This window comes from Podarcis pityusensis, assembly GCF_964106645.2.
Source record: "Podarcis pityusensis genome assembly, chromosome: 15".
In the NCBI taxonomy this organism is placed as follows: domain Eukaryota; kingdom Metazoa; phylum Chordata; class Lepidosauria; order Squamata; family Lacertidae; genus Podarcis; species Podarcis pityusensis.
Genome location: NC_138040.1, coordinates 5,809,727 through 5,837,380, shown reverse-complemented (window position 1 = coordinate 5,837,380; position 27,654 = coordinate 5,809,727). Strand labels below are relative to the sequence as shown.

General features: G+C 43.7%; 1 protein-coding gene across 1 annotated transcript in view; it reads left to right on the top strand.

The window, feature by feature from the left end:
- Positions 1 to 27,654, top strand: part of BCAS3 (BCAS3 microtubule associated cell migration factor) — a 476,692-nt gene that overhangs the window by 7,996 nt on the left and 441,042 nt on the right. Inside the window, exons 6-7 of the mRNA XM_080983313.1 lie at positions 9,932 to 10,013; positions 18,550 to 18,622. Coding sequence (XP_080839439.1) covers positions 9,932 to 10,013; positions 18,550 to 18,622 — 155 coding nt within the window. The remainder of the gene's footprint in view (positions 1 to 9,931; positions 10,014 to 18,549; positions 18,623 to 27,654) is intronic.

Here is a 27,654-nt window from a genome sequence, read left to right as displayed (position 1 = left end):
GTCCTCATGAAAACACTCAGTATTTTAGTGCCAATCTCTCCTTATATGTATGGTTGTTTTTGTTTTTGCAAGATCCACTCCCCCCACAACAGAAAATGTATTGTTTTTAACTCATATATGCATTTTTCTGCACACTTCCCCCTGGTGTATGCATTTTTCTGCATGTTATTTAGCTGGAGAGCTGCATTGCAAAACTCAGAGAAGTTAGAACTTTAAAGGTTGACTACATTTCAGTTTCAGGAAGTGGAAATTTAAGTAGATTAACCATTAAATGCAAACTGAATCAGATTTCTTCCCCATCCTTACAGTCCAGCAATAAAATCCTTTTCACATTGCCAGCTAAAGAATCTCTGCACATTGCTGGGGTTTCTGTGTTCCTGTTTTCCTACTAGACCCAGGGCAGATAGTTGCCCTGTGCACACTGAGTGTGCCTCAGAATACACCATGTGCTCCCTTATGGCTATGTGTTGGCAGGAGAAGCTGGCAGGCAAGTTGTCTTTTTCAGGACCATTTGTTCAATGTGTGCTCAGTCTTCCCTTGGAGGAGCTCCTGATAAATTCCGAGCCGTCCCTAGTTCAGGAGCTGTTTCTTCCAGTTGATGGGCTGCAAAGGTTCGACCTTCAGAACAACCTTTCCCATGTCCATTTGGAAACCCCTTGCACGCAACAGAGTGTGTTTTAGGATTTAGGGTCAATTTACTTCAAAGGTACTCCAGATGTTGGACTCACATCATCCCTGACCATTGGCCATGCCATGGGAACTGGGAGTCCAACAACACCTGGAGCACCACAGGTTTCCCCCCTTCCATTGATCTACATGGCCCAGCCTCTCTGGTCTTCACTATCAAGCCTCATGATTTGAGAGTCGGACATAATCCCGCAGCTGTGTTTTGTGGAGGAAGGTCAGTAGTGGTGTAGAAGCCATTTCAGGAATGCCAGTCTATTGTGATTGGTGGTACAGTTAGGCAGGTTTGGACTCTGGACTTAAATGGCCTTATTGGAGGCCCCAGTTTTAGCTGGTCGTGCACATTATTTCACTTACTTTAAAAAGCCTTGCTGTGATTTGCCAGCCCTCCTGCTCATTCTGTTGTTAGGGACCTCAGACCTCTGTCCCAAAGCCCAACCTGACAGCATCACTCCTACAGATAATAAGCCTTGGGGTTCCCCTGATTAGTATTTAAAAGCCACCAAAGTAATCCATGCCCCCTTCCTGTGATAAGATACACTTTAGGTATCTATAGATGAGGAGTTTTGTCTTATTATCTGTTCTTGGTAACTGTACAGAGGTGCTTCCCTTTTAGATTTCTATATTTAGAAACCCTCCCGCTCACCCAAAAAGCCCTCCAATGCCCCAAGCCTCTTAATAGTGCGTGCAAACTTCCCCCTTTTATCTGTAGCATTGTGCTTTAGTTCTCTGTTCTGCTGGACACCTATTCAGCACTTAATAAACTAATGTGCTCCAGGCAACCCGGTTTGTGTCTGAGTGATTATGAAGTGTTTATGACAGTTCCTAAGCCGACACCCTCCATAATGGTGTTACATGGGCTTGGAAACACTTCTTGGCCCTCCTTTCTGATGGTGTGTCTCTCTCCAGTCTGAGTGGTTTTGCATTAAATCCCCCTCAGAGTAAGATCTTTTGACTACCAAAGTGTTACTTGCAAATGGAATATCCCATTTAGATTTGCTTCAAAGGGCTCTGGTAACGGTTGGGCACGGCAAACAGCCCGGGAGATTTATTTTATTTTTTGAAGTGTGGTATGTTAATCTATGATGCACAAAAAGGGGGGGGGGGAGGAGGAAGCTGTTTATTTCAACAACTTTCCCTTCATTTCCCCCTCCTCACCCACAGGGGAAAAGGTGGGTGGGGAGGTTTAAAGTCATCTTTAAATAAAAAAAGAAAGAAAATGGTGCATTTTTGAAGAAGGGAAACGGGATGAAATCATCCCAAGTAGTGCAGGCTATGGCTTATGAATTGTGAAATGTGGGATCGCACTGTTGTTCAAGTTTTTATCCAGTCCCAATCCTACTCAGAGTAAGCCAGTTGGGAGTAATGGGCATGACTAACTTCAATTCATTAATTTCAATGGGTCGACTCTGAGTAGAACTTAGTTTTTGGTGGTTTTTCCCTCGCCATCCTGCCATAGCAGCAGCACCAGCAGCAAAACGTTTGGAACTGGTTTCTCCTTCAAATGGGCTTCTCTTCAAAGTGGCTGTCTCTTATGGAAGTACAGTGGTACCTCGGGTTAAGTACTTAATTTGTTCCGGAGGTCCGTTCTTAACCTGAAAATGTTCTTAACCTGAAGCATCACTTTAGCTAATGGGGCCTCCAGCTGCCGCTGCGCTGCCGGAGCACAATTTCTGTTCTCTCTCTCTCTCTCTCTCTTTTTTTAAATGATATTTATTAAGGTTTCAAAAAAAGGTTACATAAATAAGAAAAAGAAAAATAGAGAAAAGAAAAAATACAAAATACAGAAAAAATAAAAGACACTTAAAAACAAATCAATCTTTCCATGCCTTACATTTCATTTACTTGTTTCCCTGACCTCCTCACACCTCCCTTTTTTGTATTCCAGTTCAATTAGTTAATTCAGCAATTCCTTTCTCTCTTTGTTTTTATCTTAATCCTTTAACTTAATATATTATAACTTTAGATTCTCACCTGTTAACAATCCATTTTTACATACACCTTTATAACATTGCTGCTAAAACCACTTAACTTCATTCTGACATCATTCTAACATTCATTAATTTTGCAGTATTTCTGTAAATAGTCTTTAAATTTCTTCCAATCTTCTTCCACCAACTCTTCTCCCTGGTCTCGGATTCTGCCAGCCTTTTCCGCCAGTTCCATGTAGTCCATCACCTTCATCTGCCATTCTTCCAGAGTGGGTAGATCTTGTGTCTTCCAATACTTTGCAATAAGTATTCTTGCTGCTGTTGTGGCATACATAAAGAAAGTTCTGTCCTTCTTTGGCACCAATTGGCCGACCATGCCCAGGAGAAAGGCCTCTGGTTTCTTCAAGAAGGTATATTTAAATACCTTTTTCATTTCGTTATAGATCATCTCCCAGAAAGCCTTAATCCTTGGGCATGTCCACCAAAGGTGAAAGAATGTACCTTCAGTCTCTTTACATTTCCAACATTTATTATCGGGCAAATGATAGATTTTTGCAAGCTTGACTGGTGTCATGTACCACCTGTATATCATTTTCATAATATTCTCTCTTAAGGCATTACATGCCGTAAACTTCATACCTGTGGTCCATAACTGTTCCCAGTCAGCCATCATTATGTTATGTCCAACATCTTGTGCCCATTTAATCATAGCAGATTTCACCGTTTCATCCTGAGTATTCCATTTCAACAGCAAGTTATACATCTTTGACAAAATCTTGGTTTTGGGTTCTAACAGTTCTGTTTCCAATTTTGATTTTTCCACCTGGAAGCCAATTTTCTTGTCCAAATTGTATGCCTCCATTGTCTGATAATAATGAAGCCAATCTCGCACTTTATTTTTTAGTTTTTCAAAACTCTGCAATTTCAATCTATCTCCCTCTTGTTCCAGAATTTCCCAATATTTCGGCCATTTGGCCTCCATATTGAGCTTTTTCTGAGCCTTCGCTTCCATCGGTGACAACCACCTTGGGGTTTTATTTTCAAGTAGGTCCTTATATCTTATCCAGACATTAAACAATGCTTTCCTGACAATATGATTTTTAAATGCTTTATGTGCTTTGACCTTATCATACCACAAGTATGCATGCCATCCAAATACATTATTAAAACCTTCTAAGTCCAAAATGTCTGTGTTTTCAAGAAGCAGCCATTCTTTCAGCCAGCAAAAAGCTGCTGATTCATAATAAAGTTTAAGGTCTGGCAGGGCAAATCCACCTCTTTCCTTTGCGTCCGTTAGTATTTTAAATTTTATTCTAGGCTTCTTGCCCTGCCAGACAAATCTAGAAATATCTCTCTGCCACTTCTTGAAGCAATCCATTTTATCCAAAATTTGCAATGTTTGAAACAAAAACAACATTCTAGGCAATCACAATTTCTGTTCTCATCCTGAAGCAAAGTTCTTAACCCGAGGTACTATTTCTGGGTTAGCGGAGTCTGTAACCTGAAGTGTCTGTGACCTCAGGCGTATGTAACCCGAGGTACCGCTGTATTGCACTGTTACCAAAGAAATCATGAAACAGAACAGATACATTAAAAAACAACCAACGTTAAAAAACGTTGGGCTGGGCTAGCCATAATAGTAATACAATAACCTAATTCAGGGATGGGGTATCTGCAGCTCTCCAGATGTTGTTGGACTCCAGCTCCCATCTGTCCCATCAGCTAGCATGGACAGTGGTCAAGGATGATGGGAGTTGTAGTTCAAAACATCTAAGGGCCACAGGTTCCCCATGTCTTTCTCAATATAATGTATTGTAATATGGGCTTCAACAGTGCCCTTTGTGTGTGTGCTCAAGCCTCAGTGAATGTAGAAGTTGTGTTGAAGGTCCTGAATCTGGCAGAAGGCATTTATTATGTGCTTTGCAATGCAGAACTGCCTTGTCGAGTGCCAAGTACATGCCAATTTGGGGGTAAAAGTGGGCATTATTATTTGGTTTTATTCTTGTGGGGAAAAGTGGAAACCTGTTGAATGGATTTAGCTGAAATCAAGGCACAGGAGCATACAGGTATATTATGTCTTAAAGGCCGCAGTCTTTGAGTTTCTGGTCCTCCAAAAGCCTTGCACGATGGCAGATCTCTCAGCTGCAGACAGCCAGATGTCATCCTAGCAGTGTTGATGTTTCATAGAGCACACAAATAAGATCACCAGAGAAACATGGTAAAACGTTTTCTATAAAAGTTGTTGGGATCCTATACTTCTGTAAATATTAAGCAACACACACACACACACACACACACACACACACACACTCCAAGTCTGTGTATATTGAGCCAGTCCATGTGTAACATCAGGACTCACTTTGCTCCATCTCCAACTTAACTGGGGTTAAGGAATCCGCTGACACCAATGTTAGCTGTGGTTAAAGCTAACCACTACCACCCCCCAACTCCACACAAAAGTCTCTGTTTTTAAGGGAACAAATACCCTACTGTTGCCTTGCATTAGTAAACCAAAGCATAGTGCAAAATGTGCACATGGTGCTTGCACCCTCACATAGAGCCCTTTGCTGCTTCTGCTTTGCTCTTCCCAGGGAGAGAGTGGTGAAATAAACGAGGAAGGTGCAGTTCTCCATACCTTTTCTAGAGCTCCTCTGAGAGTTCAGATTTCTAAATTCACATTGGGGAAGGGGAACCTGTGTCTCTCCAGATGTCACTGGACTCCCAGCAGCTAGCAAGGCCAGTAGTCAGGGATTATGGGAGTTGTAGTCCAGTGACATCTGGAGGGCCACAGATTCCCTGTACTTTATGTACCGTACATTATTTTGGCAGTTCTTACCACAACCCTGTAAGGTAGGTTAATATGATTACTGTGCAGAGAGGGTAGAATTTGAACTGGGGGCAGATTTGAACCAGGAAGACAGAGCATGTCGTTAGTGGTTAACGTCAGTGGTGTTGTGTCTTTTTTTTTTTTTTTGCAGGGGGCGGGCAGTACAGGAGATTCACTCTTAGGCACGCCAGGTAGGAGGAGTTCAAGAGTCCCTCAGGCTCAGTGTTGCATCTGCACCAGGTCATTGAAGCTGTGCTGTTCCCATGCTTAGCCAAAGGCTTCATTCTTTTCAACATGTCTGGAGAAAGTCTTCAGTTTTAAGACAACAAACGCCTTGCCGTTGTCTTGCATTAGTGAAATCAAAGAATATTAAAATATGGAGCTGGCTCAGAACTTCATCCGTTGCGCAAAAAAGGACAGAAACAACGGCCGCTTGTCAGCTCGGATTATTAGGGTTGCCAACATTTTGAAGACATCACAGAGGCTCCAACAATTTTTGGTGGCGCCTTTAAATAATGCCGAAATAATGAGGATGGCTCTTTGACTGAAAAAAATTAAAGCATCTTTCCTGCCCTTTACCTAGCCACCCCTTTGTTGGACAGACAGGACTTGCCCTACTGTTAGGCAGCATGAGGCAGGTACTGAGGGGCATGGAATAGACAGAGCTGTGTGTGTCTTGCACCTCCCAAGCTAGCATACTACCCTCTGGTGGAGGGGAGGATGCCTTGTCATCACCGCTGTTGATGTAACGTTTGTCCTTTCACCTCACAGCAAAATGTATTGGGCCAACCCAAGGGTTTTTGTTGTCAAGCCATCTGATTTTATGGGACTTCAGTTAATCTGCTGCTGGCTCCATTCTGTATTTTGCGTTTGGTTTTTCTTCTTCTTTTTGGCGGTCTTTTAAATCCTATTGACGTTTGTAACTTTTCATCCTGTTTGCATTGCCCATTGCCTTGCGATGGCTCTCCCTAGAAGGCTCCCTGTCAATAATGCAGGCAAATGAATGAATGATTGCTTTTAGGAATTGCTGCCGCTGGAGACGGGAGGTTGGATACGGCGACTGTGATAGGAAGCCCCAAGAATGCTAAAACATTCTGACTGCTGAGTGGGGCATATCCCAAAGGAAGCCCATCTTGACATTCTCTGTGCTGAAGCTGTAATGTTGAAATGGGCCCCTATAGCACCAACCTGAGGCAGGAGAAGCTGAATATTTGGAACTGTAGTTTCCTAAGGGCGCTGGGAAGTGTAGCTCTGTGTGGGGTAAACTATAGTTCTCACAGTTCTGTTTTGGGGGTAGGGGAGAAATGTGCTTTAATATTTTAGAGCATACTTGACATTATCCTGGAGGATTCAGAAGCCAACATTTTCCCCGGTGCAAGCAAAATCGTGTTTTGTCTGTTTCTGTACCAGCGCTTGAATTCCCAGTTTTGATTTCTCTTCTGGGTTGTCACGCCTTTCTTCTTCATCTTTTATTTATTTATATTTCTCTTTCTCTTCCCTCCCTCCCCATATGTAAGTTATTTTCTATGGTCGGAAAATATTTGTTCGCGCAGTAAGGGGAATAATATCCCATTTTGTGTTTGTTTGTTATGGATTCAAACTGGTGTGCTTCCAGACAACAAAGCCTGTCAGCAGGAATTAAGACATTGATTCAAATGAAGTGTTTCTTTTTTTCTTCATCATCTTCTTTTCCTCCTCCTTAAAATACCGGCTGCAGCTGGGAAAGGGACAGAAGGCACAACTTCAGCTCCCTCTGTCTTTCTCTCTCTCTCGCAGATGGGGTGGGTGTGATGCTGCACTTAGGTTTGACAAACGGGCTCCTTGCACCTCAGATGCAGGCCTCTTGTGTTTTTAAAGTCAATGGACCAGTGACTTTGTTCCTTGTGTAGCCGGAGCTGGCAAGTCCCCTGCCTGCAGTGATGGCTGTCAGCTTGCCCTTCTGTGGCAAGAACACCTGAGGCTGCTTTTAAGCCCTCATATCTCATTCTTAAAACCTGTCTCAGAATGTCCTTGGCTTTTTGAAAGGCAAAGGAGTGTTTCTGCGTGTAAATGCTTATAAAGGAGTTTCCACCGGGGATTCGCCACTTAGGTGGAATGTGTCCAAAATGGTAGCCATGATGAGCAGGTTTCTGTTTTGCCACAGGTGCTTTTTGGACAATTTAAAGTGCCCCCCCTCCCCTCGTCTGTTCTTCTAATTACGTTTCTTTACAAACTCCATCTGGGAGTCTCTGAAGAGTTGGCAAGTTTGGGAACTGGGGATCCAGTAGTCATTTTGTTTTTTCCTCCTTCCTGCATGATTGTCTGGAGCTCCTTAGGTTGGTGGCAGGTTGCAACATTAAAACATAATATTAAAAACAGTTTAAAATGACTTACAACCACAAAAGTAAAGTAGGTCTTTAAAATATACACCTCAAGTGTCAGAAGCCAGGGCAGAGAATTCCCAGCTTTGCATATGAGTTGTTTGCTCTAAAAACTGTCATCAAGAAGGAACCTGGGTTAAGATTAGCTCTGCTTAAGGTTGGTGCATATGTAATTATTAAGAACATGAGAAGAGACCTTCTCGTACTTCCTCTGACAGTGAAGGTAGACATTGCTGTCATGGCTAGTAGCCCTTGATCGTTGTAACCTCCATGAGTTTTTAGAAACATTTTTAGAAGTTTGTATGGACTTGCAGCTTAGTATTTCTGGATTTGTAACCCCTTTCATTCAGCTTCCACCTGGTTCCTGACATTGTATGCTGCTTGCTTTGCCAAATTTATTCTGGGGTTCTCTCTATGCCAGCATGTTGTTGGCTTTAAGAGGTTTAGCTTCATTACATCTGTTTTAAGTTCTTTTCGATTTGGCACATTGCTTCGTAATGTTTGCCGTTTTCCCAGAATGTTTGACATTCCGTATCGGATCCATTACCAAACAGTTCTGATGAGCCGCTTACAGGAAGTCTGGAAGAATTATTCCTCGACTAACCCTGAACTGATCTCTTCTAGGATTCCATTAATGACCAAATTAATTAAAGCAGGGGTCCTCAGATCTGCTTATTAGGTGTGAGCGCCCTTGGCAGTTCCTTTTTTTTTTTGGAACGCTCCTTTATCCTGCGGTTTAGAGAAGGAAAAACAAAACAGCCTTGGCCTCATCTGAGCAGCGGGAGAGGCTCCTGCTGCTCCTTACATTCTCCAGACAATGGCACTATATATGTAAAACAGTATCATAGCACTTTAAACATCCCAAAGAATCCTGGGAACTGTAGTTTGTTGAGAGTGCTGGAACTGGAGCTTTGTGAGGGGAATACATCTGCTTTAAATATAAGGTAAAGGTAAAGATAAAGGACCCCTGGATGGTTAAGTCCAGTCAAAGGCGACTATGGGGTTGCGGCCCTCATCTCGCTTTCAGGTCAAGGTAGCCTGTGTTTGACCCAGCTTTCTGGGTCATGTGGCCAGCATGACTAAACCGCTTCTGGCACAATGGAACACTGTGACAGAAACCAGACTGCACAAAAATGCTGTTTACCTTCCCGCTGCAGCGGTACCTATTTATCTACTTGCACTGGTGTGCTTTCAAACTGCTAGGTTAGCAGGAGCTGGGACAGAGCAATGGCAGCTCACCCCATTGCAGGGATTTGAACCGCCAACCTTCTGATCGGCAAGCCCAAGAGGTTCAGTGCTTTAGACCACAGCACCACCCGCTTTAAATATATAGTGCAGATGGAGCCTGGGAAAGAGACTCCAGCTTTCTCATAAGGAGAGTCCTACTCGATCAAGCCAAAGGCCTGTCTAGTCCACCATTCTGTTTCCTACCGTTGTGCATCAGATGCTTATGGGAAGCTCCCTCAGCAGCACATGAGCACAGGCAGGAAGTTCTCTTGCTCATGACCTTCACTCGCTGGTATTCAGAGGAGCTGAGTTGTATCCAGTGTGTATCCAGTGGTAATCATATTCAGACCCTTTGAAATCAGTGGACATGCCCAACTTACACCCGTTAATTTCAGTGAGTCTACTTGAGTATAATAACTTGACTATATACATGCCATAATGCCTCTATTCCCAGAGCAAACATGTAGCCATCGTAATCTAGTAGTTTTTCATGCAAGCCAAAAATAATGGCTGATTGTTATTATTTATTAAATTTATCATCTGTAGATGTCAGGGTGGTTCACAGCATAAAATATAACACAAAATACATCATAAAACAAGAACAAAAACAAACCTATAGCCCCATATAAGCCAGTATTGGGCTCTCAGATTTTGCAGTTGTTGCAGTGTCTGTTGTTGTGGAAAGAGCTTTTCATCAGGGGAAATGATGGAAGAAATAAATACACCCCCCCCCCCGATTACAAGAGAATCAGAACTATTATTTTAATTTTCTGGCAATTTCTTTTTTTAAAAAAACAAGCAAACACTATTGATACAAACCACTGAAGTTGCTTTAGAATGCTAAGCAAGGGACAACAAAAGCCTTTGCTAAGGTGTCTGTGCTTATTTATTCTGTTACACAGATCAGCGGCGAGGCTCAGGAACTTTACTCCATCCGACACGGCCCTGTCCGAGCTGCTCGGGTTCTGCCATCACCACAGATTAGTAAGTACAAAATCCTGTGTATTAACCCTCCCACCTTGATCTCTTCTAATCATCCTAGTTGTTTGTTGTCCAAATGTTCACGCATTCTGTCAATGGAATGTGAGCATCCCTTTTTGTTTTGCCATGCACCTGACCCATTCATGCAAGAGTGACACCTGTGGTTTTTGATGCAGGGTGAGCTGAACCCTCCACCTTCCCTGACTTTCAGTCCCTGTGATTCATTCCTCTGCTTTTCTCTTGGTCTAGCTTGTTTCTAGTGTCTGGGATGGGCAAAAGGTTTTGGGCAACTGACTGTGGGGTGAGAACGGAGGGAGCGGGAAGGGTGAAATTTGGATGCTAAACTCAGATCTCCTTCCCTCTCCCACCAAGGTAACCAACAATGTAACCTGTTAACACCATGTTCTGCCAAGTATCCAAAGCCTAATTCAGAGGTTTTCAACCTTTTTGAGTCCATGGCTCCCTTGACCAACTAAATTCTTGCTGTGGCACCCATGTGGGGCTCAGGAGCCCAGTTATGTCACCCCTTGCCTGCAGAGCTGGCAGCCTCTCACCTTTTTTCGAACACCCTCCCTCAGTCTTCTCTCCTCCCCCCTCTGGTCTCTGAGCTGCCCCTCCCCCAGCCCCAAAGAGAGGTGCCTCCTCACATTGCCCCATGGGGACTTGTCTGTCCATTCTCAACAGGGCTGCCTGCCTGGGCTCCCTCACCTGCTTGCTTGCTTACTCTGAGGCCAGATCAGCTCCTGGCAGCCAGTACCCCATAGACAGCTCCAGGGGCACAGTTTGCTTGTGGACATTGTAGCCAGGGCTGCTGCAACAAACATCTGTGCAAGCCTTTGGGAGGCAAAGATGCGAGAGGGCATCAGAGGAGGGAGGAAAGGAAAGAGGGACAGAGACCAGTGTTGCCCGCGGCACCCCAGTGTACCATGGCACACTGGCTGAAAACCACTGGCCTAATTCAACAGTAGCTAATGTAGAGTCCTCCCAAGGTTGTTGGACTCCAACTAGCCTAGCATATGTGATCAATGGCCAGGGACGATGGGAGTTGGAGTTGAGCAGCATCTGGAGGGCACCACATTGTATGTCAGCAAAACAAGCATGTGATTACACAAACATGGCGGTGGCTGTTGCATCTACTTTGGCCATCAGGCAGGTGCTTCAGTGACAGGCTGGGGCTGTGAACTAACAACCTGAATCCGGGACAGAGTTGCCATTTTTCATTTGCTTAGACAATACCATGTGCTCCACAAATTGTGAATCTGCTGTTGAGTACTGACCTCAGCAGCCCAAGAACCTCTGCTTTGATTCAAAATCAAGTTTCTAGCCTGTATTGTAACAATGAAAAGCTGGTAAATCAGTTTTCGCTTGGTGGTGCTGGCATCTTTCTTTATAAGGTTTGATATTCTGCTGTACTCTTTTCTATAATATACGAGAACAATTCAGATCAGTTCATAATCATTTAGATTATTTATTGAAACATACAGTGGTACCTCAGGTTAAGAACTTAATTTGTTCTGTATGTCTGTTCTTAACCTGAAACTGTTCCTAACCTGAGGTACCACTTTAGCCACCGCTGTACGATTTCTGTTCTCATCCTGAAGAAAAGTTCTTAACCCGAGGTACTATTTCTGGGTTAACGGAGTCTGTAACCTGAAGCGTCTGTAACCCGAGGTACCACTGTATTTTGGTTTCTTTTTACATAGCTTAGTTAGAGAGCACAGTGCTTGATTAAAAGCAACCAGATGCATTATTGACCCGTATCTGGAATTAGATGAAAGTAAAGCCTGTAATAGGAGGCCCAGGATAGCCAATGTATGAACCAGGATTGGGAGAGGAATAAAAGAGATTTTTGTAAAGAAGGCGTGATAGCCATCAGCAGTGCTGAAACACCATTTTACTGGGGAGCTTTTTTTTTTAAATATTTTTTTTAGGTGGTTGGATGTAGTAGGGGCTGCTGGTGGATAGACTTGGCATGTTCCTTGAAAGAGATCGTACCCTGAGATAGGCCACTTGGTTCCCAGGTGTGAAAGGAAAAGCTCAGGCTTTTAACTCTGTGGCTGTTTCAACATTGTAGCTTAATAGTTTGTCAGCTGTGTTGCTAAGGCTCTGTAATCCTTTTGATGTTGGGTTCCTTAGCTGCTCCGTGCTCTTAGGAGCATAAAGCCGCTGTTGTTTGGGCGAATTATTCTGTGCCTTCGGTTTGGGAAAATACCTGGGTGTATCTGATTGAGCAGGTTCTATAGCAACGTGTGCCTGTGTTTGTGTGTGCTTGTGTTTCCCTGGATTTGAAACTAAGGACGACCCCCTTGAAGTCTGATAGTCCAGTCCCATGGCTTTCAAATTTATCTAGTAGCGGAGGACAGCGGTGGCGTCAGGTCGGGACTTTGGGGCAGGGCTCCAGGGCCTCACTTGCAAGGTTGAGATAGAGGCACTGCAAATGCAACAGGGCTGGCTTAACCTGTTTTCAAGCAAGTTAAGTAATGCACATTGCCATTTAAAAAGCGTAAGACCTGCATAAGGCCATTAAGAACAGAGTCTAGAATTTCCTAACTGCAACCGCTGGTCAGTGGACTCTTTTAAAATAACTTTTTAAGTGGGTTTAATAACAAGTATCATAATAATAATAATAAATTTTTCAAATAAATAGACCAAGTCTTCTTGCACCATTTGTGTATCACAAAAATTAGCAGTAATATCTACAACAAAAATTAGCAGTAATAACTACAACACAGATAAAAAGTTGGCAGCCCATGTGACGACCTGACCAATATGTTTTTATTCAGGGAACAGCCCTAAAATATCAATAATTCTGCTCATTGCAACTTTTACGACATGAAAGTACTGCTACTTTACTCCAATTGCAAATTACCCTATCGTATCCTGCAAACATGTTGCCACTGAAAGAAAGCACATGAAAATGGGAGGCAGAAATGAACCTTGTAGTTGCTCTTCCAACTCTGAATAATGGTGTGAAGTGAAACATCTTGCCTGGCCTTGGATTTTATTCCAAATTACACAGAATTCTGCATTGCTCACATCTGTGCCTTTGCTTTTAAAAAAAGAAAAGAAAATAAGGCAACCTAAAGGGCTGACTTAGTGTGTTTGTCTGTGTTAAATAAAGTAATAATAATTATTTAGGTTGCTCTGTAAAGGAAGGCAGATGTTTAAAACACTTGTATGTGGTCAGGCGTCTTGGGTGGCTGTTCGGCTTGCCAGTCTCTTAATACAAAAGTAATTCTTTAGCAGGCGTACTATGCAAAGCTTAACTTAGAAGGTGACCCAAAAATGGTAGCAGCTTTTAAGCAGCCTACAGATGGGGCGAGGCAGGTCTTGGTTATTATAGTGACATGTTTCTGGTTTGATGGTGGTAGAATGAAAGCTGTCCTGTGTAGACATTGAAGAGAAATTACAGAGCATAACTCTCAGGTCTTGAAATCTTTTTAGAGCTACATATTAAAATCTGGACAAAAGTTCTAATGGGTTCCATGTTTTATGAAGGCCTTTCTTGGCCGGGTTGGCCCCCTCAGGTGGCAGTCTTTAAAGATGGTTAAATGCAGTCTCGCTTTACTCAACTGTAACCACCAAATTTACCTCCTTTTAATACTAAGTTAAGAACTTAGGGGCTGGAGCAAATTCCTCTTGCTGCTATTAAGGAATAACTGACATGTTTGATGGAAGGAAAGTGTGTATGTGTGTACACATGCGCGCGCGCGCACACACACACATACACACACACACACACACACAGGATGGGTCCAATGGAAAAGGCAGAAAAGAGATAGGAGGACCAACCTCAAGAGGCTGAAGAAAGAGGAATGCACTTTTTATCATGTCGGAAATATGTTGGGTATTAGTAAAAAGTGCATTCCTCTTCCTTCAGCATCCTGAGATTAGTTCCCCCCCTTTTGTCTTTCAATATAAGGGGACACTCCACCCCCCCTTTATTTCCCTCACAAGACTAGAATTGGGGACCCACTCTGTGAAATTGTTTGGTGATAGATTCACACATTCGGCTTCAACAATAGATTTCAGTAAATGTAGTTTTTTTATAAGTTCTCTGAAGCTATTTATTAGGATAAGGGTTAAGAATCAAGTTAAGAGCCACTCTGGCCATAAAACAGCAAACAGCAACATGTGCTGGTTTCAGCAGTAGGCAACTGTGGAGGTGCATCTGTCCTACAAGCAAGTAGAGGTGGGAGAAAGGATGTCAGAGAATTAAGAAGCAGGAGCAAAAATGGTTAATGGCATGGTTTCAAAATCATATGATCAGTATTCACTGTTGTTGCTGTTAGTCCAAACAAAGTGTAATTGATTACACACACAAACACGCTTACATTGAGATTCTTTTGCAATGAAATGAATGGGGTGAAATAATGTAAGGACCACGTAACTTGCATCATTTATGTAATCAACCTTCTAAGTTTTGTAATTTTGTGACTGTGGACGGTGAGACAAATAATGCCATTTTTGGTAGAAGACACACAGCAGTGGAACGGAAACAGCACTGCATGCAACAAACCCAGAGCAAAAAGGAAAATGATGCCCTCTTACCTCCCTACCTGGGAGAAAAGTGGTATAGCAGCCTTTGCTGACCTGGTGCTTTCTGGCTGTTTTGGACTACAACACCCATCGACCCCCAGCCAGCACAATTGGCGTTGTAGTCCAAAATAGCTAGAGGTTTCTAGGTTGTATATTAACTTGCACCACTGGTTCAAATTGGCAAAGTCCCCTGTTCACTCAGTTCCCACCTCCATGTTACTGTATGTGTAGACCAGGCAAGTACCAAGCCAAACCAACTGTGTGAAAATGCCTTTTCACTACTCTTGGCAAGGCTTTGAGCGTTGGGTTGTCTTTTGTATGCATGCCTTTTTATTTTTTAATTGACAATGGCTCAGTCTGACACAGCTTGTGAAATTCCCTCTGCTTAATGGAAACTTTCATTATGTTTTTTCTTTGTTTCAGATAGGCTGGATGATGACAGACTCCCCCCCCCCCCCTTTCCCATTTTCTTTCTTTTTATATAAAAAACCCGAAATTCCTCTAAACAGGATTGCGGAGGAGATGGCGCCTCATTGGCAGGGGAGACAGATTTCATTACTTTAATTGTGTGGTTTATTGGGATCTTCAGCTTTTGCTTTTGCTTTTTTTGTGTGGGGGTGTGGGGCGGGGGGTTGAGGGTTAAATTCTATCAAATGCAACAGTGTTATGACAGAATTAAAAGGATTTGAAATAAAGGAGTTTAAGAGAGAGGCCTTTGCAGCGGGATTTCGGTAGTTTTTGATTTGATGGATTTGCCGAGCTGTGGGCTTAAGAGAGAGAGAGAGAGAGAGAGAGAGAGAGAGAGAGAGAGAGGACCCCTCCCCCATATTGTCTTTTGCCATTTTGTTAAACATGTTGCACAGGGCAGGTGTAGCGTGGCAAGTTGCACATATGAAGCAAACACACACACACACACACACACACACACACACAAAAGCAAGCAAACAAACCATGTAATCCACCCATAACTGAGAAGAATTTAATCCTACCCACCTCCCACTGAGGAATGTAAGAAGGCATCGTTTTCATTTTGCCCTTCATTTGCTCATGCAGCACTGTTTCATTTCTGCCACAGTTCGTATTCTGCCCAGAACTACATTATTCACCTTTCTGTTTGCTGTGGCTTAATTAAGTAGGTTCTGTAACCCCTGCATAAGTGGCGGGACGCCTGTAGTAATAAAAACCTACATTTGTTGAAATCTATTGCTGAAGCTGAATATGTGGTTTTTGTTGAATTTTACTGTCTCTAAAATGTGAGAGTTCAGTCTCACATGCCACCTAAAACATGTGTTTTTTTGGGGGGGTCTGTTTTAAAATGGATTTAGCATTTGGTTGCTGGTGCCTTTTCATTCCTCAAAATTCAAACATTTATGCTCCATGATTCGGTTATATTTATTTATGAGAGTATTTACAAACCACACACACATATATAATGTAATCAAGATGGTGAACAAGAAAACAGTTAAAACATCATAAATGTATGAACTAATAATATGCAGAACAAATGACCAATACTGAATCAGATTAATTTTCTAAAGACACTTGGTGAATTAGAAATGTTTTCAGAAGGTCTTGATTCCCTCTTCCCCTCTTTGGTTTTATTCCCCACCTGCAACTTGGAGTCAACCTTATGTGGCTCCTGGTGTCCACGGAGCATGCTCAATTCTTGGGTTGTTCTTTTGCAAATCTTGGGGTTTGCCCGGTGTCCTGCGCCCACTCAGTCGAGGACAACGGTCAGCAGTTAAATTCTTTATTGACAAAAGCATGCATTTACAGCAGCTGCTAAGGTGCACAGAATATGCACACACACACACACACACACACACACACACACATTCTTGCGACTGTGTTGCTGGCATTAACTTTTCCAGGTTGGTGCCTGGGAGAGCAGTTGAAGCAACAGTGGGGCCACACACATCCTGGGCTTATGTACCCTCGTCAGATGGAGTGTGCTTACACAACCTGAGACTTCTCCTATATGGAAATTGCCACTGTGCTTGCCTCTTCAAGCCCCTTTTAGTTCTAGGAGACAGTGGGGCATGGGAGGTCGGGGTTTCGGCTTGCCCACCCTTCGCCTGAACAGCCTCTCATTCCACTTCTGGCATGTCCTGTTCCCCCTCCTCTGCCGCTGACTGCTCAGACTCTTCCCCTTCCTCCAGCCCTGGCTCCTGCCTTGTGGGTGTCACAGAACCCCATAAATATCTGGCTCCTGCTCCTGGGTCCGCCTCCGCCCCCCCCTTGCCTCTGCCCTACACTCTACAGAGCTCTGCCAGTCCCAGACACCCAAGCATGCTGGTTTCAGAGGCCCTGAAATCTTACTGTTGAGCTTGGTATTAGAAGAGGTCTAATTAGAAGCCTGTTGTAGCCCATGTTAACATTTCTTCCATATTCTGTTCTGTAAGATGATTCTTTCTGGTATACAGAATATTTGAAGCAACTGGTCTGTTGCAAGTGGCTGTTTTTTTATCTTATTTTTAAAAAGAGCTTTAAATGTTTATCAACAGGTTGGTTGAAATAATGCAAATGTGACTCGCAGAAGGCTTTGTTGATGGTGAAACTGTCTGTGAGTCATTAAACGCAGAATAAACCAAGACATAATTAGGAAGGGGAAGTTCCATAGATGATTGGTAAACCTTTTATGCACTTAAATTTGTACCCATTCTCTTTAATCTTCTTGAGGACTGTTGAGTGAAAAATCTGTTTGCCTGTGTTAATGGTTTTTCTTTTTCAGATTATTTCAGATTAATGCATTTAGAAGTACACAGTTAAACTGTGAATTAAGCTTTGATGGAATGGCTTTTCAACAATACTTTCTGTTGATCAAATAACCTGGATTCTAATGAGAGGCAAAACCAACTGTTAAAGGCCCCGCAGTTCACTTTTTAGAACAGGGTTGTTCATTTTGTTGTTCCTCGGTTATTTAATTTCTGAATAGGAAACAGAACATTCAGCACTATAGTCAATTGAGTTTCTTTAAGTGACCCATTGTTGGATCTTCACAAATATTGCAAACTATCTTTGCAGGTGCCTTCCTCCCTGCTTCATAGTCACGTTGATCTTGCATTGTGATGGACATTGAGTTCTTTCAGGCAACTGTTTTATACGGCATTTATCCTGATTTGTTTACAGGATGGTTAGACTATGAACCTTTCCAGACTGGTTTTTTGGGGTTTGTGTGTTCTGCAGCACATCATTGGCCCAAAATAGTGCATTAATGGTGGCTCTATACTGGGCCATCCCCACGTAATTTTGCTTTATTAGTTGTTCTGTTACACTTCCTCAGTGTTACTGTATTATTGGTTTCTGGAGAGGTATTATTGTGCTAAAGTGTAACAAAAAGAGGAACAGATAGCACCATTGCCTGGGACATTTGTGCTATGAAAAGTTACAGGTTTTCAGCAGGAAGCTACAGGACATGCACCCATTGGAATGGAAGCAGTATGTCCATCCTGAAACTTTTGCATCTGCAAATTGTATTGAAAGCAGGGTCGTATATAACTGCCCTGAAGCTATCAGGAGCACAAATCGTCAGGAATGCACAATGAAGAGGGCTCCTGGAGGGCCCTTCCTTGAACATTAGTTCAGATTTGTTTAGAAAATATGAAACCGAGCGTTCGGCCTGCATCTGTCCTGATTTGCTTGTGGGGTGTTTTACACGTCTTCCCGCTAACCATTTGTTCATTCCACACTTTTTGAACCATTTGCTCGTCGCTTTCCAAACCGCAAAAAAATGTTTTGATTTGGGTGACAAGAACCATTTAATCCACTTTAACTGTGCAGACATAAAATTTCGGTATGCCCTTGAATCTCTCCCACAACAAAAGTGACCATCTGGAGGTACCTACTGTTGTGTATGCAGGTATTGCGACTGGTGAAGCCATAATTTGCAGAGGACAGGCCTCTATTTCAAGCACTGGCAAAAAAAATGTAAAACCAAAATATTATTCAAATGAAGAAGTCATTTTGGATTTTTGTTTTGTTTTTGTTTTACTCTATTCAGGTCCTCAGAAGAGTGATAACTTTGCTGAGAAGAGGCCTCTCCTTGCTGTGTGTAAAAGCATTGGATCTTCTGGGTAAGTTGACTGGTTCCAGATGGGTAGCTGTGTTAGCGCTGATTGCAACAAAACAGAACAGAGCTATGTGACACTTTAAAGACCCAATTCAGAGCCTGCTTCTTCCTCCATCTTCTGTTAATTTCTTAGTTGATTCTTGGATATTAATTTTCTCTATGATTCATCAATAGTAACATCTCCAAAGGATAGCAGGTGTCTTCTCCCCTGCCCCCAAATACTCCTTGCTCCCTCAGCTTTCAGACACAGCAGGTTGCATCTGACCAACTATGTTGTACTCAGACTTAGACCCATTGAAATTAATGGACCAAAGTTTATCTGAGAGGCCAGTATATTTGTATTTAATGGCTTCAGTCTAGACTAATTTGGGGTTTATTCATGCTTCCTCTTGTCCCTGCTGCTTTGCCCCAGGGAAAACTGCTCTTTAGTGCTCAATTGGCACAAATAGCAATTGAGTTTTCTGTGGATTGCTGTGTGTTTTGAGCTAAAGAGCAGGTTTCCCCTGGGAAAGGAGCGGGGCAAGGGGACCTTGAAAGTGTGGGTCAAGCAGAAAGCCTCTTGGACTTGGCTTTCAAGCTTAGGACAAGCAGAAGTGTTGGCGAGTCTGTAGTTGAACTTGTTCCCACTGAAATCAGTGGCTTTAAGTCATGAGTAATTTATCTGAATCCAATCCAAAGTGTATAGCAAATCCTTGCTATGTTGTTTCTAAGACTATAAAACAAAGAACAGTTTAATAGCCAATTGTAGCAACGGGTGGATTTTCCCCCTCCTTCCTTTTAACAAACAAAAAAGGAAAGAAAAAGCTGGATTCTGTGGCCAGTACCACATTCTGCAGTTTTCCTACTGCAGTGGTACCTCAGGTTAAGAACTTAATTCATTATGGAGGTCTGTTCTTAACCTGAAACTGTTCTTAACCTGAGGTACCACTTTAGCTAATGAGGCCTCCCACTGCCACCGCCGCACAATTTCTATTCTCATCCTGAAGCAAAGTTACTATTTCTGGGTTAGCGGAGTCTGTAACCTGAAGCGTCTGTAACCCGAGGTACCGCTGTATTCTGTGGAATTGCAGCCTGCACACAGCTTAACCAATGAGACACGGAGTTGCACATCTTCCAAATCTCTCATTCCACTCCCACCAGGCTTGCTCTTAAGATGTGCCTGGTGGATGGCGCCTATTGTGTTTTAGCTGCTTTGGGTTGGGGGGAGAGAGGCTGTTAACTGATCGTCCTTTAGGATATGTTTACAACTCCCAACGCTGTTTACACTGGAGATTATACGCTTGTCAGGATGTTTATAATCCCACAAGCAGCCTTTTTGGTCAAAAGGTCTGCACGTACTTAGGGGGCCACGAATGCCGCTTTGCGGTTGTCTGCAGGGACTTCTCTCCATAACTTACATCCAGTCCCATCCTCCAAGGTAACCCAAGAAGCGTTTGGAAGTCAGCCCAGGGGCAAATGGGGATGTCAAGACCATAGTTGAGCCTGCATATTTTGTGCTTAGTGGGGGCAAGGCAGGGGAAGATTATGCGTCAAGGGTAGTTGAGCTGCAGTCATTCCTAATTATGTGCTCCGCCTTTATTATTTGGTTTCTTCTTCTTCTTCTGCAATGGGTTAGAGCAAGGAGCTAGGTTGCATCTGACCGTAAAGTCCTCTTTACAGTCTCCTCTAGCTTTGGTAGGCATTGCATAATTATGTATTGCCCACATCCTTTCATGCCCTTCTGGGAGCCACATCATGAGGACTAGAAATGTGGGTTTAAAGAAAAAAAGTTGAGAGAGTGCTGAAATTCTAGCCCATCGGCTGGGTTTTGGGGGCCTTGTTGCAACCATTTCTCATGGGGGAGGTGCTTGAACATTTGGTTGCCCTTTTCTGCTTAGAGAATAGGAGAGTTAAGATGGGGCATGACAGACGTGTGTAGAATTATTCATGGCATGGAGAAAATGGACAGGGAGACATTTTTCTACCGCTCATATATTGCTAGAACTTGGGGACATAAAATGAAGTTGGATGTTGGAAAATTCAGAACAGATAAAAGGAAAGGCTTTTTTCACACACCACGTAGTTATACTGTGGAATTTGCTCCCACAAGAGGTAATCGTGGCCCCCAACTTGGAAGGCCTAAAAAGGAGGAATATTAATGGAGCATAAGGTTATCCATGGCTTCTAGCCATGCTGGCTGTGTTGCGCCTCCACTGTTGGAGGCAGCATAGCTCTGAGTACTAGTTGCTGGGAGTCACAAGTGGGAAGAGCACTGATGCACTCAGTTCCTGCTTGCAGGCTTCCCATTGGGGGAATCTAGTTGACCACTGTGAGAACAGAATGCTGGACTTAATAGGACATTGGTGTGATCCAGAAAGCTCTTCTTAGCATTCTTTTCCTGTCAACTGAACAGCTAAGGAACATCTGCTATTGAAACTCAGTGTGTTGCAAAGGATCTGGGGCATGTTTGGTTTGCATGGTGCTCTGGCTAGGTTTGTTGGCCATTATCTGCATGGAGTTGAACCCTGTGGTTGTATGCGCCAGGCTCTCCGGACATTGTTGGATTCTAACTCTCATCAGCACCAGCCTGCATGGGCAATGTTCAGGACAATGGGAGTTGTAGTCCGGCAACTTCTGAAGGGTCACAGGTTCCCCATCTCTGCTGCAGGTGAAGAGTAGTTGCTGTTGGTGTCTGTCAAGCTGTCTCTCAGGAAATCTCGCTGATCATCTCATTGAGCTGCCCCAGCTAATATTTTGAAGGTCAGAGATCTGAAAGCTCCACCAATTTGGAGGGAGGAAAGCAAAAGAGGGCAGCATACAACATTTCTTCCACCTTTTGCTCAAGGGCCTCTGCTTCAGCCTGCAGAACTGACCTAGTGTAACCCAGTTGCGTGAGAGGAGGATTGCAAATGGTGCTTCACTTCCTGCCCTTGCACCAGCAGTGGTTAGTTTTGTGCTGACCTGAGATTAGTGAGTCAGTACATGTGCTACATTTCTCAAGCAAGAAAACAAACAAAGGTCCTCCAGTCTCTTCTGTTCCTCGTAAAATGCCTTCACACAGAGCTGCTGCATGAGGCCCCATTTGGTAACCTGCAGATTAAGTGTTCCTTGTCATTTTGTACGCATTCCAAGTGAGCTGTTGTGTCCTTGCAATTTATATGCTGCGTGTTCTCTTTTCTGCCCACCCCCAATATTAAATTACCGTTCTCTCTCAATCCAAAGAAGCCCATGCATGTGGAAAAAGAGGTATTGTTATTCCTTTTTGAGCCGGCCCTAGCGTTATGCAGCAAGTAAGACAACTGCTTCAGGCAGCAGGTCCTGAGGGGTCAGGAGTGAACAGGGCTGCGTGGGCCGCACAATCTGCCTTGCTAGAGTGCTGCTCTTAACTGTGATGCTGGGGCATATTCCATCACCAGGACTGAAGTAAGGTTCATGTGCTGCCAGTTGGGTTGACTTTTGCATGTGGAATATAGTAAGGGCAAATTTAGTATGCCATAAGCTTTTTTTGTGGATCAGAGCCCACTTCCATTTTTTTAGCACCGAACAAATTAAAATAGTAAGTAGCAACATTGATCCTTGGGTATTAGTAAGTGCCTCAGCCAGCATTTCATGGCATTTTTTTTAAATGGAGTTCCCTTCCTTTTTGTCCTTGTAAATCCAGGCTCCAAGCTGTGAGTTGTGTGGGCGTAAGGCAAGGAGCCAGCCTGTATTAAAGGTGACTCATAGTCAACTCTCAGGCCTATACATGGTTGTCTTTTTCGTGTGTGTGCTACATTTACGGGGGCGGAAGCGGCATATACTGTGAGACATGCGACTGTGGCAGGCGTCTCTCGATTGGAGGGGGGGTAAGAGTTTCTGGTTTAAACGATGAGAATTCTGCACACATTCCAATCTACTGCACGAGAAGGGCTTATTTACAAACATGTTAATATACTGTTTAACTGTCTCTCACAGTTCCTGGAACAGCTGCTTTCTGTTCCATCACTTGCCTTTTGGTGGGACTCTTGAGGAGGGCGAGCGCCTCTTAAGGATGATTGGGCACCTAGTGAAGGGCCTATGCGAGGCACGGGGGCCGCATTCCCCCAGGAGCCACCTTCCGGGGGCCGCACGCTGATGGTGGCAAGAGCCAGTGGTGAAAGAGAACAGGCAGAGCTTTGTTACCATAGATTACAATGGCATTGCTCATATACCAAAGATCATCAAGTCCAGCATCCTCTTCTCACAGTAGCCAACCTGATGCCTATGGACAGCATGCACGCAGGATCTCTGCACAACAGCCCTTCTCCCCATTTCTGCTCGTGAAAATCCACCAGCATTTTAATGCAATTTTCTTCTAATATTAACTCATTTGTATGTGTATACACATTTTTGCAAAGCAGCCCCATCCTAAATTAATGCAATTTTGTGTTAATTTAACTAACATATGCATTTGTATGGACGTTTTTATACACTTTATAGACATTTTCCCGCATATTACTTGGCTGGAGGATCACATTGCAAAATTCAGAAAAGTGCTTACTTCAAAGGATGTTTGTGTTTCAGTTCTCATATTGTTTTGTAAAGTGCATTTTCTGCACACTGAATCATATTTCTCCCCAGTTCCTAGCTTTCAGCAGCTTGTCCCCTGTGCAACAAGGTCAGCCTAATCAAGGCATTGCCTTCATTTAGGTGTTGGGTTTTTTTCTTATGGGTCAATGCAGCTACTTTTTTTTTGCTTTATATATGACATGTTTAGTATGTGCTCTCCACCCCTATGTGGCTGGAGTTCAACCTAGGACAGGGATGGGACACCTCAGTTCCTTGGGCCCAGTGTGGCTCTCCAGGCATCTCTGTCAGGACCTTGGGACTCTCTCAGGCCACACCCCTCGCCAGCCCTGCTTTGAACCCTCCTTGAGTGTTTTTGCCTGGCTTGAGTGTGTCCTTGAACTCTGATAATGCTTCTTGCTTGCCTGGATGGAGAACAGAAAGATGCATGAACGTGTGGAAACTAGCCCATGTGCAGAAAGGTGAAATTTGCATTTGTTACTATGTCTTCTTTTGCCTCTGGCCCCGCATGTGGCCCCTGGAAGGTTTCCTAGGAAGGAATCTGGCCCTTGGGCTGAAGAAATTTCCCCACCCCTGTCAAGGATATTGCATGTTCCCAGGGTGTTTGTTTCTTTTCAGAGATTGCAAAGGTTCCTACTGCCTACCCCCTCCAGTAGGCTCAGGGGCCAGTTCCAGTACTCCATGGAGTCATAATAGCGCTCTACATCACACTCCGGCTTGATCCTTGCCTTGACATTTTTTCCACACAGACCCCCCCCCAACCTCTGAAAAGGGTCTAATGGAGCCTGCTCGGTTCCCCTTGCATCATGTGCTCCTGCTGGCATTGCCCCCTCCTATTCCAACCACTGAAAAGGATGCAGCCTTGATGCACAAATGGAAAACAGATTGTGTCTCCTGGCAGACTTTGTGATGCTGGATTCATTGCTGCTTCAGCTAACTTTGGGGCCTTAGATTACAAGATTTGCAAATTGAAGGAAAACCCTTCCCCCCCCCCCCAACCCCAACCCTAAATGAAGGAACATCTGCTGAAACTGCTTTTTAGCACAAGCTTGGAGAAGCAGCATCGAGAAGAGGAGGCAAGTTGGGGGGGGGGCAGATCATGAAGAAAACTCATTGAACAGCTTGAAAATATGTTGAGCAGAGGAATATAAGAGATTAAAAATGCATAAAATCAAACTTGAGTTATTTGAAATGTGCCCCCCCCCCCTGCAAAGACCCTGAAACTAATTGCTTTCTCAGAAATTCAGGAAGTATTTAGTGATGTTATGTGCAGTAGCAATTGGGATGTTTAAGGAGCAGGAAAAGTAGCTGAGCCTTCCTCATGGTGGTGTTTGCTTGTCTGCATAGGGATACATTTTGGAATCTTGCTGTGAAAGAAATGTTAATGCTGGGAATCCCTGATCATCCTCAGCAAGGCCTCTACAGACCTGAATAATATGTCATCCACACTGTTTCAGTTAAGAGGTGCTTTTATTCAGGCTTCTAAAACTATGGTGTAGCAAACATTAGTCATTCTCAGAAGGGAATGCCTGTGACTAACACAGACCCAGTAATTTCAATGGGTCTACATTTAGTAGAACTTAGTTGGATTACACCCATAATTATTTCTAGGCCCTGGAGTCAGCAGACATCACCTTTTGAAACTGTTGGGGTTCCAGCACCTTGGAGAGGCCTAGCCATGAAGCCTGCCCCTTGAAACTTATCCTTTCTAACTGTCCAACCAGCACTGGGAGCTGCCATTTTATTTTCCCATGATGACATTCAGGGGCATTTGAAACATCACCTCCCTGCACCCAGCCCATTCAGCTGTCACCACTATCAGATAAGCATGTCAGGGTCATGGGCATAGAAGGAGGCTCTCTAGGGAGCATTTAAGATGGAATTGGGCTTAATGGGAACATTGCTGTGGCATAACAGACTGAGAGAGAAGAGGCGCCAATAGGCTGTTCATTGCAGCTCTCTTACTGCATGATGAGTCTGGAAAAACCTTAATTTGGACAAGAGAGAGAAAAGGTGAGGGATGTATCCATTAATGTTCTACTCAGAGTAGGCCTATTGAAATGGATGGGCCTAAATTAGTCAAGTCCATTAATTTCAGTGGATCTTCTCTGAGTATGACTAACATTGGATATAATTGTCTTTAGCTGTTTTCATTGTTTTACAGCTGTTTGGTGTGCTTGTTACCCTAGACCAGGCATAAGCAAACTCTGCCCTCCAGATGTTTTGGGACTACAGTTCCCATCATCCCTGACTACTGCTCCTGATAGCTAGGAATGATGGGAGTTGTAGTCCCAAAACATCTGGAGGGCCGAGTTTGCCTACGCCTGCCCTAGACTTCTTTGAGAGGAAGGCAGGATTTAAATTTCAACAACAACAACATAACCCATTAAAACCACTGCCCCTTGTCTTACACTGGTATCACCACCACCACCATCATCACCTGTATTTATATCCCATCTTTTCCCAGACTCAAGGCAGCTTTCACAAATTAAAACCAGGCAGATAAAATACAAAAAGCTAAAAACACATAACAGAAAATAGTTAAAAATAATTGAACTATATCAAAATAATGTATGCCACAGAACTCATCAAAAATGAGTGTATTTTGTCTCCACCTCCCTAAAACAATGCCTGTCTTCATTTGAGCTTTTCTTACACACTGATCTTATGCACACTCACATACACACTTGCAGCGAAAGAACAGGGTGGACTAGATGGACCAATGACCTGACTGGGTGTTGGGCAGTTTCGTGTGTTCCAACATGTACAGCAGAGATGGGGAATGCATGCTGCTAACCCTCAAAGATGCTAATGAGCTACAGTTCCCAGCATCTAGTATGGCCAGCAGATTGCAGATTCTGGGAATTGCAGTCCAACATCTGGAGGGCCACAGGGTCCCCATCCAAGGAGTCTGGAAAGAAGATAATGCGACTTCAGTTAAACATATGGAGGTTTAATTTTTTGTTTGAAGTGAGCTTTTGTGAAAATCACACTTGGAATGTTTTCCGGAGTCAGTTTATTAATAAAGTACCTTGGAAGCTGTTAACATTAACAGCCTGTTTCAACTGCAGGACATTTATGGACGTGCTAATGTTTGGCAAAGAAGCCATTTCAACAGGAAAATATATTTTTTTATTTAAAAAAACACCCTGGTGTTTAAAGCTGAACTTTATTACTACCTTTAATCATGTGTGTGTAATTAATAGAAACCCACTGCCATTGCGTTACAAGCCATCCATCTGTGGTAGTTCTTGATGGGAGACTCCAGTGTTCAGCCATGAAGGATCTGCGGTTCATAATGTTTTTAAAGAAGTGTCTAGTTGTGAAATGCCTTGGAAATGGCAAATTGGGGGGGGGGGCTGTTCTTCCCCACCCCACTTTGGGTGGATCACCCAGGAGAAGGGAATTAACCACGATGAATAAGCTTTTTGTTCACAGTTCTCCAGTGTCGGATCCGAGTAACTCTGCCACTGCCCCGTAATTTAAAAACAGGAATGTCTGTGTAAAGGCTCCTCTCGGTGCCAAACAGTTACCCAGTGAAATCGGAGGCTGGTTTGGAAGTTTGAATCTGAGGAGGGAGCACTCCAGCTTTGCAGTCAAGGCACCTAGAAAGGGTGGTTGGCATCCTGCCTTGTTGCATTTGGATTTCATCCGTCCTCAAAGAAGCTCAGGGGGAGCGTATGTAGGTCTTTGCTTATTTTATCCTCTTTGCAAGCCCATGAGGCAGCCAGGGCCAGATGCTGGCTGAAACAAGATTTTAGCTCCAGCAAAGTCCCAGGACTTGCAGCGAAGATCACTTCCTTAAAATAAAATGAGATTTGTGCACTTCTTACAAATACGTGTATCTTAGTTCACGGGCAGGGAACCCTCAGGCTACATCCAGCCCAGAAAGCATCTTCTGGTTGCCCACTAGCCCCCTCCCAAAATAAGATCCCTATTCCTTTTGCTTTGGGTGCATACACAACATGCATTTAAAGCACATCTCCCCTGCCCCAGAATCCTGGGAACTGTTGTTTGAGAAGGGTGCTGCGAATTGCAGTCTGTGAAGCAGGGGCAGCCCTCCCCATTTCACCACCTAACGTGAAATGGGAATGTAACCCCCCTGGTGGCACCCCCTAGAGGCACCACCACTGAAATGCTTCTTCATTCAAGCTCAGCAAGAGCCAGGGCGTTCTGCAAGGCTTTGTTGCTTCTCCGCCTCAGGGGCAGGGAAGATGACCAGCAACAGGGCATATTGGAAGGCCTCACTCTCACTAGCAAGAGGGGGCCGTTCCAGTGGCAGTGGAAGTGGTGGGGCAGGTGGGGGCATCGCCTTTTGTACTGCCTCATCAGTCAGCCGGCTTTTCTGCAAGGGGTAAACTACAGTTCACAGGGTCCATTTGGTGGGGAGAATTTGCTTTTATGTATGGTGTATATGCAGACTTACTTGCAAAGGCACCTCTTCTTCTTCTGGCATGTCTCAGTTGCTTAGTCTTAGTCAGATAAAAATTGCATGTGCAAAATCTGCAAAGG